Source organism: Buceros rhinoceros, unplaced genomic scaffold (assembly GCF_000710305.1).
Source record: "Buceros rhinoceros silvestris isolate BGI_N320 unplaced genomic scaffold, ASM71030v1 scaffold5969, whole genome shotgun sequence".
Classification (NCBI taxonomy): domain Eukaryota; kingdom Metazoa; phylum Chordata; class Aves; order Bucerotiformes; family Bucerotidae; genus Buceros; species Buceros rhinoceros.
The window spans coordinates 1-13,536 of NW_010431979.1; the positions used below are offsets into that span (position 1 = coordinate 1).

At 38.8% G+C, this 13,536-nt stretch overlaps 1 protein-coding gene across 1 annotated transcript in view; it reads left to right on the top strand.

The window, feature by feature from the left end:
• Nucleotides 1-1,864: 1,864 nt before the first annotated feature.
• LOC104500005 (diacylglycerol kinase eta-like) overlaps nucleotides 1,865-13,536 on the top strand; it is a gene marked incomplete at both ends in the record, with an annotated part of 20,181 nt that continues 8,509 nt past the window's right edge. The window contains 5 exons of the mRNA XM_010143593.1: nucleotides 1,865-1,950; nucleotides 5,071-5,170; nucleotides 6,419-6,695; nucleotides 7,089-7,217; nucleotides 11,744-11,878. Of these exons, the coding sequence (XP_010141895.1) occupies nucleotides 1,865-1,950; nucleotides 5,071-5,170; nucleotides 6,419-6,695; nucleotides 7,089-7,217; nucleotides 11,744-11,878 (727 nt within the window). The remainder of the gene's footprint in view (nucleotides 1,951-5,070; nucleotides 5,171-6,418; nucleotides 6,696-7,088; nucleotides 7,218-11,743; nucleotides 11,879-13,536) is intronic.

Here is a 13,536-nt window from a genome sequence, read left to right on the forward strand (position 1 = left end):
GGTTGTAGTCTGAAAAAAGAGAGAAGCTTTTTGCAACTTCAGTGAGATCAGGTGATACCACCCAACTGTCTGTTCTTCTGGAGAGCTTGAAATCATAAGGGACCTCAATAAAAGCTTAGCCTGTCTTTCAGATTAGATTTGTGCTTGTACTATCTGATGAGATTTCAATTTTGAGAGAGAGGGAGATGCTTTAATCAAATTAATTGGCATGAAAAATCTGACTAAAAATGAGAAAATAATGTATTCCTAAGGAAGTTAACACATATCAACTTCAGCTCAAAAGTACTTCAGAGGCCATAATTAATCAGCAGATTCTTGAATAATTTAATGATTCAGGCTGGTTTAATTGGTGAGGAGGTTATAACCTTTGACAAATCTACCAAGATGGAAAAAGGCTGGGGCTCCACTGGCTGGGATTTTAATGGGGTTGCTTGTATCCAGCTCTGTTTCCAGTGTCAGCAATATAGATCAAGGCCTTATCTTCTCTAATTTTTCAAGACAGTTAAAATTTTCAAGTGTATCTTCATCTTGTAAAAGAAAAAATACACATGTTGTTCTCCTTAGTTCTGACTTTGGAAGTGTGTTTAGCCCCTGCTGAAAATGGAAAGAACTGCTCATATAAAACTTTTTTTTGAAAATCAGTTCTGTAGGCTATATTTACCTGCCCCTACTCTAAGCTGGACAAAGCTATTTTCTTTTGAGTACCCTGTTCAATCTCTATTTTAATGGTTTTTACATTATTTATTGAGTTACAGTATTTCAGAAAAAGAAAAATTTAAGGTTACAGTAGGTAATGAATTAAAGTAGAGTTTGAAAAGTAAACAAAAGTACATATCCAATTCTTTTTTTTTTTTTTTCTCTTATCCCTCCAGCTTCAGAAAACTTATTTCACTTGGTTTGCTTCCAGAAATCTTACACTGGAAGTACACAGTAATTTGTGATCAGATGGTTATATCTTGTTTTTTCCCTTGAAATGAAAATTGATTTACTCTCAGAGTTCTACAACTAAGGCTGAGTTTTAGGAGAAAAAGGAAGAGTGGTATATCTACCTGCTCCAAGGGCATTCTTGAAGAAAGACGCTAGAAAATTTAAGAACTGCTTTTATTTTTGGCTTTAGATTTGGAATTTGGCTAGAATTTTCTTATAAAATTGAGGTCTGGATCTATATCTATTTTGAGACAGGATGTGTGAGAATGCTTTTCTGATCCAGTCTGAATCTTTTCCTGAGTATTTCATAACTTAAAATTCATCCGTGCAAGAAAAGACGGACAATGCACACACTCCTTCTCCCAAATGTTCTTGTAAAGACTAAGCCCTAAATGGTTTTCTTTTTAAGGACTGGGTTTGATAACATTATTCCAGTTTAGCAGCCTTTGTCAGTATGTGTATGTGGGGAGTAAGAGCCCATCTGACAGTAAAAAGAAAAATCAGGGTTATAACTGCAAACTTGATTTAGTCTTAGTTGAGCAGCTTAGTTTGAGGGGAAACTTTGCTTGATTTAGAAATGAAAGATATTAGATTATAATAATCTGAATTATTATCTATAAATCTAAATCTAAAAAGAAGGTAGATCTTTTTTCTGCCTCATGGACTATTTTTAGTCTAGAAATAACTTACTGTTTTTTCTACAGTAGGAAAACAGCTGTGGATCAAGTTCTTAGATGCAGTGTTACTTTGAATATTAAAAATCTGGTACATAAAATACAGTGTGCAGGTAGAATCTGCACTGCCAGCTGCTTGTCCTTGTATTATTGTATTCTATCTGAAATGGAAATACTACTATTTTTGGAGGCATTTTATCTCATCACTTAGTGTTAAACTGATAAAACGTGGAAATTTAAGTAATTTTTATGTCTGTTTTCAGATATCTTCTTATGAGGACTCAGTTGCTACTCATCTTGCAAAAATTCTCAATTCTGATCAGCACTCAGTTGTCATATCATCTGCCAAGTGAGTTGATCGGTTTTATGTATGATGTGTGGGATAAACCTCCTGCGTAACATCATCACCATAATAACCTTCTGTCTAAGCCTGATTTTCAGCTGGCCCAACTGGCTTGGTGTAATATATCTTGATTTATATCTTTTAGAGTAGATGTTTTTTCTGCAAAATTTTTATACAGCACAATTGTAATGGATAACTTAATGCTAAACACATCGACATTTTTTTAAAGTCTCATAATATTAATATAAAGTTACTTTAAATCACTCCAAATCAGCTTGCAGCTTAAATAGGAAACTTACTGTTATTCATGTGAATACGTCACCTACTTCACATTACATTTCTTGTTTCGTTTTGTGCATAGCCATATCTTTAAGAGGGCAAACAACTTCACCAATGTGAAGAGGAACCTCAGGCTTAGGTAGCTTTGGCATAGCTCTGTCTATATCAATTCCATAGGCTTTTTCTCCCCCAAACTGAAGCACTTAAAAATGAGAGATAATTACTTGGCTAATCATGGACATCATCTGAAATTAGAAATACTCTCTGTATGCCTTCTGTGTGAAAAAATATTTTCTCTCTATGACCAGTCATAGAATCTTCAAAATTACATCTGAATGTCGCTACATCTTTTTTTTTCCCTAAAAGCAAGTTAATAAAATTTTGTTTTTAAAGTATACATGTTGAAAAATAAATGTCAGGATATTATTGTAACTCAGATTTGAAATTGGATCTGTATCTTGTTAAATCTATTTAATTTCTGGCAAGTAAATGTCAACCAAATGAGCAGTACTAAGCAATTATCCATACCTTGTTAGTGAGTGTTCTGTCTGTCTGCAGTGTAGGTAATACATTAGTAGCAAAGAAAGAGTAGGGAAGGTGTGGTCCCACTGTTGAATGAGGTGGGTGCCCTGGTGACAGAGAAGGTGGAGTTACTGAATGCCTTCTTTGCTTTGGTCTTTACTGCTGAGGTTGGCCCTCAGGAATCCCAGACCTTAGATGTAAGAGGGAAAGTCTGGAGGAAGGAAAACTTTTCCTTGGTCAAGAACGATTTGGTTAGAGATCATTTAGTCAAGCTGGACATCCACAAATCCCTGCGCTTCTATGGGATGCACCCATGAGTCCTGAGGGCACTGGCAGATGTTACTGCTAAGCCACTCTCCATCATCTTTGGAAGGTCATGGAGAACAGGAGATGTACCTGAGGACTAGAGGAAAGCCAGTGTCACTCCAGCCTTCAAAAAGGGCAAGAGCAAGTACCCAGGAAACTACAGGCCAGTCGGCCTCATCTCAATCCCTGGAAAGGTGATGGAACAGTTCATTCTGGAGGTCATCTCCAAGCATTTGGAGGAAAAGAAGGTTATTGAGGGTGGTTAGCATGGATTCACTAAAGGGGAAATAGTGCCTGACCAATCTGATTGCCTTCTATGATGGTGTGACTATCTGGGTAGATGAGGGGAGAGCAGTAGATGTTGTCTACCTCAACTTCATCAAGGCTTTTGGCACTGTCTCCCATAACATCCTCACAGAGAAGCTTAGGAAGTGTGCATTAGATCAATGGACATTGAGGTGGATTGAGAACTGGACGAAGGAAGGACAGAGCTCAGAGGGTCATGATCAGCGGCACAGAGTCTAGTTGGAGGCTTGTAGCTAGCAGTGTTCCCCAGGGGTCAGTACTGGGTCCAGTCTTGTTCAACATCAGTGACCTGGAAGAAGGGATCGAGTGTACCCTCAGCAAGTTTGCTGATGATACAAAACTGGGAGAAGTGGCTGACACACCAGAGGGCTGTGCTGACACTCAGCGAGACCTGGACAGGCTGGAGAGTTGGTCAGACAGGAACTGAATGAAGTTCAATAAGGGCAAGTTGTAAGGTCCTGCAGCTGGGGAGGAATAACCTCATACACCAGTAGAGATTAGGGCTTGACCTGCTGGAAAGCAGCTCTGCAGGGAAGGACCTTGGAGTGCTGGAGGACTACAAGTTAACCATGAGCCATCAGTGTGCTCTTGTGGACAAGCAGGCTGATGGTCTCCTAAGGTGCATTAAGAAGAACATGACCAGCAGGTGGATGGAGGAGTTTCTCCTGCCCTTCTACTCTGCCCTATTGAGGCCACATCTGGAGTATTGTGTCCAGTTCTGGGCTCCTCAGTTCAAGAGGGAGACAAGGAACTACTAGAGACACTCCAGTGGGGAGCTATGAAGATGATTAGGGGACTCTCTCTTATGAGGAAAGGCTGAGAGACCTGGGTCTGTTTAGCCTGGAGAAGAGAAGTCAGAGAGGATCTTAACAATGCTTGTAAACATCTAAAGGGTGAGTGCCAAGAGGATGGAGCCAGTCTCTTTTCAGTGGTGCCCAGTGACAGGGCACAGGAAGTTCCATCTGAACATAAGGGAAGACTTTCCACTGAGGATGATGGAGCACTGGAACAGGCTGCCCAGAGAGGTTGTGGACTCTCCTTCTCTGGAGACTTTCAACCTACTGGATGCAATCCTGTCCAACCTGCTCTAGGTGAACTTGCAGAACAGAAGTGAACAGAGGGGTTGGAGCAGATGATCTCCGGAGGTCCCTTCCAACCCCTACCATTCTGTGATTCTATAATAAGAACCAAATCTTCTTCTGATTTACCCAATGAAAATTTATTGCAGCCACTTAGTTTACGTAGATACACCTCGGGGTCAGCTGTGGCCGTATGCTTTCATCTGCGAAGTGCCCCATTAAAGTCAGTAGATTTTCTCCGTGGTTTCTGGGCTTCATCTTTGCATAAGAGTTTGCAAGACTATGTTTGAAGTTATCAAAGTGAAAGCAAGTTTGCTACTGCTCTGGTATGGAAGTTGCACAAGCAAGGGATAAAATTAGTTGTGTTTATTTCAGTTCTTAGAAATAAGAGTCTTAGATACAACATGTGCAAAGACTTAAATAAAAGGGAGGAAGTGTTTTTGTTTTAAAGCTTACCAGTTGAAATTTGCAAGCCATGGAAAAGAGTATCATCTGCTTTCTAAGTGTGACCACAGTTCAGTTTCCACAAGAAAGATGTATAGCAGTATGCCTATAAATAAATTGCCATAAGAATATTCAAAACATATCTATTTTACTTCATTTAATTTCTCCCCTCTCCTTTTTTTATCTGAAGAATCTTATGTGAAACCGTAAAGGACTTTGTTGCCAAAATAGGGAAGACTTATGAAAAACCAGTGGAAAACGCAGAGGAAGCTGATGCCATGGCCATTAAAGTAAGACTATGTCTTATGTTCTGGTTTAAAGTTCTGGGTTTTTTCAAAGTTTATATCTCATGGGTGTATAGTTTTCAAATTGCTCCAAGATGCCCAGCTTGATTTTTATTTTCAGCGACTTTAAAATTCTTCTCTTCTTATTCCATAGAACAGTTATTTCCAAACCATCTTTGAGATCTCTATAAACTCCGTTTACACTTTTTTCTTCATAAGGGAGAAAGTTCACAGTAATGTACATAGAGATAAAAGGAAATTTTTTGCATTAGAAGTTATACTTTCAGGGATTAAGTTAGCTACAGGAAAACAGTGAGATGGACTACAATGTTAAAAATAATGGTTTAAGCTGCAAATTGTAGAGATCATGTTGCAAAAGCACTGGGGAAAAATAACCCTGAAGGATTTGCTACGAGGCACAAAATTTACATGAGCTGAAAAGAATACAAAATCAGTACCAATCCCAGAGTCAGGAAATGTTTTTGCTAAATGGCAGTTTGTGGTTCACATTTCTATTTGATACACATCTTAGAAAATTAATTTTTCTTTTTTACTGTTCCAAGTACAGACAGTGTTGGCTTCCTTTCCCTTAAGCACAGATAATCACCTCTTTTCCAGTGTGCCTACAGAGAGCAACTCACTGCTTAATGATGGGTAGAGTGTTTGACAGTGTTCAGTTCTGGCTTGAGCATCTTTGCTCTGTGACAACACTTAAATGTACAGCTGTGTTGCAAAATCAACCCCATGTGTCTCAGTCTAACAGCTGAGACGTAGATTATCTCTCCAAATTGGGGTACAGATCACCAATAATTTCTTACTATGCATGGTATGGGCAAATCTGTGGTGGTTCTCTGTGCTGAAGGCCATTGGAAAAGGATTAAGATCTAATCTGCACCCTATTTATATGGCAGGCGCAGTTTAGCATGGTGTGTTATTTTAATCTGAGTGTAAGGGGGTTTTTGTTATAATTGCTCTAATCTGGTCAGGTGTCACAGGGTGTGTCTGCAGAGGAACCATGCAGACCTACTCATAATCTCATAGTCCAAAATGTTGAACTTAGGTTTGGTTTTTACATGAACAATTACATAGACACTTAAGACACCGACAATTTTAAATATAATCTGGTACTTAATTTCCAGAAAATGTTCACACATTCACTGGGTTTTGTTTCTTTTCTTTTTGGAGGGGGGTGTGTTCGTTTTGGGGTTTTGTGTGTATGTTTGTGTGTGCTTACTCTTTTCCACTTTATCTTAGTGCTCCGAGTTAAATGAGAAGCTGGACCTATTGCTCCAGGCTCTTCACACAGAAGCCCAGGCTGCTCCCATTCTCCCAGGCATCGCTCCCCCCATTGTGGAAGAAGAAGCAGAGGAGTTTTCAAGTGAAGAATCCTTGTCTGAAAGTAAAGAGCAATTACTGGAATGTGTCTCAAAGACTTCCTCTCAGAAACTCTTCAAACCGAGGGAACAGTTAATGCTCCGGGCAAACAGCTTGAAGAAGGCTGTGAGGCAGATCATTGAACAAGCAGAAAAAGGTGCACATCAGCAATGTTTTGATCCTTACTGATTGATAGAATGATGCTGCTTTTTATTTTTTAAACACACATAAATTTTCATTATTAAAGTTGGATTTCCACATTCTTACATAGATAAAATCATATGCTTATTACAAGCTGCAAGGAAAAGAAACGCAGACTGTTTGGATGTTGAAGGCTGTCTGTCTGCATATATGAATACAGATGTATGCACACGTGTGCACGCATGAAAGTGTCCTTCTTTTGTGACTATTAGCCTTCACAAAATGAAAATTTCTGGCAGCAAATCTTTATCAATGGACAAAAGATTGCTAGGCTCTTCTTCACTGAATTGAAAATAGAAATCTTTTGTTAATGTTTTTAAACTTTTTTTTTTTTTTTTTTAATAAGCAGTTGTGGATGAGCAGAATGCACACAGTGAAGAACAAGCGAACCAATCTCCAGTAGAATATAGCAAAGAATTGGATGAATCCAAAGAAGAGGAGAAAGAGGAAGATACAAAGGAACTCGAGTCCTCATCAAGTCAGTAAATTAGGAATAAAGTAATTTTAAATTATCGAATCTCCTTATAGTTGCATTATGGAGCATATTTGGCTCCATAATTAAAAATACCAGCATCCTTTTTCACTGGAAACTAGTTAATAGATTTGGATAAGTAAATAGCAGGGGAAATGTGGGAGATGAGATGAACAACTGTTTGGAATGTATTTACAAAGTGAGAAGGTATTTCTGGGGAGAGAAGTGTCTGCATTTACTCCAGTATTTATACTCATGTTTCTACATGAACCTCAACAGGGACTAAAGCCTAGGTAAAGGTGGCAATAGCATGTTTCACTTGTAGGCATTTTATGGCATATTATAGGAATTTCTGTCAGTCATTTCTGTTGAAGAGGTTTCAAACTGTGTGGAACAGACATATTTATTCATGGTATTGACAACAAAACCCTGATGCCTCGTGGGAACTTACTTTCAGACATTTATTGGAACAGAGTGAATGAATATTCAAGTCTTCTGTATATGGAACAGCATAAAGCAGGAAAGAATATAATAGAAGCTGGAGCATGGAATTCTCCTGAGAAGTGGCAGTACTAAGATCACCCCCTCTAGTTGTCTAATCCAGAACAGAAAGTTGAATCAAAATCTTTGATATCCTAGAGCTCCCTTCCATGAAAAATTTCTTCTGTTGTTGTCCCAAATACAGGTCATAAATTCAACTAGTTCCTTGCAGCTAGTGGCTGCTGTATAGCTGGCCATCTACAAGCTGCTATACCAAGCTACTCTTGCTTTCCAAGGTGTAGAGCACCCTACCTGCTCTGTCCTCAGTCAGACAGACTTTATCAGCTGCTGCTGTCTAAGTGCTCCTGCTTTCCTGTAGGAGCATCGTTCTGTCCTCCCTGTGAGGCTCTGCAGGTTATTCTGCAAAAGAAGGAAGATAGCTTGGGTAGCCCATGCTGGATTTTAAAATGCAACAGAAAGAACACAGTTGCATTATTTATCAATAATTGTACAATGCAATCAGAATATCGAGTGATCTGAGTTTAAAACAACTTGCTTGGACTGTAGCATTTTCATAAAAGTAATAGCCCATTTTGTCATTAAGATTTCCTTTTGGCTGTTCAGTGTTTGGTTACTGTATGTAAAATGATATTTAGAGAATAGTTGTCTCCTGAAATAGCCTAGTACTAATTCCAACATTCAAACGATAGGGTAAAATCTCTCATTCATGTGTTCTTTATGAAATGTGCCAGTGAGCAGCTGCAAGGGAAGAAGGAAGGATGATTTGTTTATACGGGACCCTCACCTCCTCCCTCGCTTGGTTTTGGCACTAAGCTAATCTAGCTAGAGGTCATGTTTGGTCATTTTCCATCACAAATGCCAATATTGCATTTTGTGTTGACTGGTAGTTCGTGCATGAGGGCTGTTCGAGAGTCTCAAGCTGTGTAGCAATTTTAGGAAAGCTGCTTCATGCTATAGGTGGAAATTTCAGTCTTTGCCCTATTATCAAAATGGACAGTAATGCATGGCTGGTGGGGTCTCAGGATGACCTGCAAGTCATGGAGAAACAATGGTAATGGTAGAAACAATGGGAGAAACAATGGTGGTAGCAAAAATCTCCTCTAGATATTTGGTAAGCAACTTTGTGTGGCAAAATGAGCAACGTTTTTTGGGATTTGCATCTCCTTCTGTTACCCTAACCCATACCAACATCCGTAAAAGGTGGTGTCCTCATGAGGCTCTGCTCTGAAGCTTGTGCCTGTGTCAACAGCTCCTACCTTAGAAATACAACTAGTCTCTTGCAGCTTCTGTTGACTCAGAATCTCACATTTCTTTTCCTCTGGAAATGGACGTCAGACTTTCTCCACTGATTGGCTCCTCTTTTTTTCCCGTGGTTATAGGAATCAATGCTTGTTCGTTGTCCAATTTCAATAGTAGCTCATAGAGAGTGCTGGCCCTATGGATGACCCAATCCTATTGCCATAAATATACAATAAAATAGAAATGCATGCATATATATCTCCATATGTTGTAGATATAAAACCCCCTTGTTTCTTGGTGATAAAATTCGTGCGTTTATTGGGGAGCTGTTTTATTCTTCATACATTTGATATGTGTGAAATAGAGTGCATATTAACGCTGTTAGTGGAAGATAGGTGTTTAGGGACAAAGGATAAAACATGAATTCAATTATCTGCAATGAAACATCAGTTCTACTCATTAGGGCTCTGTTGTTTTTATCAGAGCATGAACAGCAAAAGTTTATCTTTATTGCAGTTATCCCCATGAGTCTCATCTGTCAAATAAAGAGCAGCTGAGCTGTTGATTTTCCTATTTAATATAACTGCCTTGTTCCCAAGTACAGAGACAACAGACTGTGTGAATAGCATTGTGAATTTTTCAGTAGCATTATGAAAAATTAATGTTAATTTTGTTCTGAATATTATACTTTACCCCCTGGTCATCTTCCTGGTCATTTGATGAAGGTAATATTTTTCCATATGTTAATTACCTTCACCTAAATATTTAATAACTCCTGTTAGATACCACTTGCAGTTTTTATTCCTTCTCATTTTTTAACATTATTACACTGCTTTGTTATGCACAGATACAAATCACTGTGTTGTATTGTTATCATGCAATACAGTAGCATTTTCTGATAACTGTTAAGGCTGTTATACAGAGATTCAAGTCAGAAGAGGCTGTTAGTCTTCTTCATGAGACCTCTTACATAAAACAGTCCAGAAAAATTCACCCAGTTATCCCTGTTCTGGGTGTAATAATTTCTGCTTTACTTAAGCAGGTCATCCAGAATGCTGTAATCTTATTCCTGGAATACAAGAGGGTGAATAACTTACCATTTCATTTGCTGTTCCATGCTTGATTATCATCACTTAAAAAAAGTGACTGCCCAAATCCTGGCCTGAATTGATTTGAACACGTTTTCTAAGCCTCGGGTCTCATTATTACCTTTGTCTCTAGGTTTTTGCACTCTGCATTTCCTTTCTGTTAATGTCTTCGTACAGTGCACCCATGTTACTGTCAGGCTGAGTTATCGTGATGGACGTGAACTCATCTGTCCCCCTCCTGCCACAAAAAAGTGTGTATTTCATCCTTCCCACCATATTACTGGTGGCGTTTTTCTTCTGTTTTCTTTGTGCTAGTCATAATTCTACTTTTGCTGAATTAGTTTTCAGGTTTTGAGAGGAATATAACTTTGATATAATTTCTTTGATAGCATTTTTTTTATAAGATTACTTTGAAATAATGTCATTATTTGTTCCGAGCTTCCTCAGATGGGCAAAGTTGAAGTTGTCCAAAGCCAAAGTATTTTTAACATGTGATTTAATTTGGAGCAGAAGTAGCCAAGAAATGTCTGTCTATGATCATCTGGTGTGCAGAAGCTTTCTACATGTACATGGAAATGCTATAGCAGAGCATTTGATAGTAACCAAACTTTCTTCCCTGGGGCACCAATTTCAGGCTACATCTGATGGGGCTGAATTTCACAAAGGTAAATTCCCGAGGCTAAAGGAGGCACTGGCATATTCTCTCATTCTGCATGAAAACATGATTTGTCAGGAAAGTAGAGTATAGCACCAGAGGTCAGCCCTCCGAAAAGCCTATCCTTCTTCTTCATCTCCAGAGGCAGCCCCAGGGATGACAGGTCTTATTGAGCTACCAATTACTCTTCGTGAATAATCTTCTCTTTCTCCTTGATTTTCTTCCGCTTCTTTTTTCCTAAGCCTTTGTCACCAACAATTACATCAGCTACCAAAACTTGCTAATGGTCACAAGGTTTTATTGATCCATCTTCTGGAAAGTATTACCAAATAAATTATTTCAATTATTTTGGGAACTGCTGGGTTTCTTCTGTTAAAAAGAAAAGATGATAGGAGACTGATGTCCCCCATGATCTCTGTAACTGCAGAAGACAAGTATGTTTGAACATGGTTTTTTCCCTTCCCTTGCATTTTCAGTTTGGTTGAAGATAAAGATGTCAGAGTTCTGTCTGATGTTTTCAGAAACCTGATGCAGGCAGTGGGCTATTTTAGCTGCTTGAGGAAAATAGTGTGGCTGTTGATGAGGTATTTCCATGGTTAGAATAGCTATCTATATTAAGGTTGTTATATATAATAATATGTAATATAGGTATAAGTAAATGTAGATTGAATCTAAGTTTAGATTTGTATTACTTCATTACCATGTTTGTCAGAAGCTTATTATGTCATTAAGTACCATTGCATTTTAAGGCGGATATAATGCGGATATTGCTAGTAGCTTGAATCATAAGTTGGGAACTCCTTATATTGAATGCCATGCACGCTTGTTCCTTTTTATTTGTGTTCGTCACTTGATCTGTTTCTGTTTTATTTCCTGTATTTAGAAGAAAAAGTAAGAAAAACTCTGGTGTAAGGGGAAAGGATATTACCATGGAATGGTAACAGATTAAATTAATGCTTCTGTAATATTTTCAGGGCTATAAAAACTAAGTATTTGGAAGTGTCATAATAGGTCTAATTAATGCTATTACTTTTACTTCTTCTGCACAGTTAAAACTGCACCAAGATCCCCAGATCGACGAACAAGCCAAGGTATCCATTCTCAGACAGGCTCTTTCTCTGCTCCAGCTTTGGCTGCAAGCAAGGAAAACCTCCCAGTACTTAACACTAGGATTATCTGCCCTGGTAATCATGATTTTAAAATCTGCTATTCTTTACACTACTTTAATATTGTCTTCTCTTCTCCTACTTGCTGTCAAATAATGTTTTTAATTCTCAGACTGAATTTGTTTGAACTGACATACACATCTTTGTGGTGTATCATATAATAGGAAATACAGAATAATGTAGAAGATTCTTGAATGTTTGGCACAACACCAGATGTAGCAGAAATCTTGTGTTTTATTCTGGAGATTGAAAAATTAAATTCAGGATCTTAGAATCATAGAATCACAGAGTGGTTTGGGTTGGAAGGGACCCCTAAAGACCATCTAGGCCAACCCTCTGCTATGGGCAGGGGCATCTTTCACTAGATCAGGATGCTCAAAGACCCATTGAAGCTGACCTTGAACTCTTCTAAGGATGGGGCGTATACAACTTCTCTGGGCAACCTGTGCCAGAGTCTCACCATTTTCATAGTAAAAAATTTCTTCTTTATGTCCAATCTAAACCTACTCTCTTTCTGTTTAAAACAATTGCCCCTTGTCCTGTCACTATAGGCCCTGATGAAGAGCATCTCAGCCTTTCTTATAAGTCCGGTCTATATTTTGAAAGGCTGCAATAAGATCTCTCTGGAGCCTTCTCTCCTCCAAGCCGAACAACTCAGATTCTTACAGCCTTTTCTTCATAGGAGGGGTGTTCCAGCCCTCTGACCTTTTCTGTGGCTCTCCTCTGGACCTGTTCTAACAGGTCCATGTTTTTCTCGTTCTGAAGATCCCAGAGCTGGACACAGTACTCAGGTGGGGTCTCACCAGAGCAGAGCAGAGGGTCAAAATTGCCTCCCTCAACCTGCTGCCCCACGCTTCTTTTGATGCAGCCCAGGATATGGTTGGCTTTCTGGGCTGCGAGCGCACGTTGCTGGCTGATGTCCAATTTTTCATCCTCCAGTATCCCCAAGTCCTCCTGTCATTCATCCTAATCAATGGAGGCTGTGAAGGGGCTGAGGGTCAGCTCTGTGAAGTTCAACCCTCTGAATAAGAGGTGTCTGTAGATACCACTCTGGAAGTGGGTAACTGAAATGACACAAACTTGCTGTGTAGTAAAAACAGTTACACAAAATCTGTTCTTATCCAAATGCAATTAATGCTAGGGGGCACCAGAAAAACACTGGTTTAATTAAATTCATTAGTATAGTTAAAGCATAATGGAACTTTGATTACTTTTTTCTTTAGGTCAATTTAAGTGAAAGCTTTTAGAAAGTACTTTTCTCTGTTAATATGCATTATGCAGTGTTTTGTAGAGTGACATCGATATTAGTCAAGGTAGGCATGGCAAGGCTGTGATCTTTCCACTTGTAAAAATGGTAAGGATATTCCCTAGCAGTATTTCCAAAGGGAAGGACTGAAGGAAAATCAGGGACACTTTGGAGATGAAGTTTAAACTAAATAAAAAGCTCTAGTAGTCTTTTTGGATGTTAGGTCACCCATTTGTTTACTATGCCAACCAATCAGTGTGTTGGCCTGAAATTCTGAATTTTCTGTGTTTTTTTTTCTTTCTCAATGGTGGTACCTGAAGAGTCAGCCAGTGCACCACAGCATAGTTGCCTTCCTGCTCAAGAGAGCCAGAGACCTGAAAAGATAACCAGTATAGGTAAAGATTGAGATAGAAATACAGTCATTCCCTAC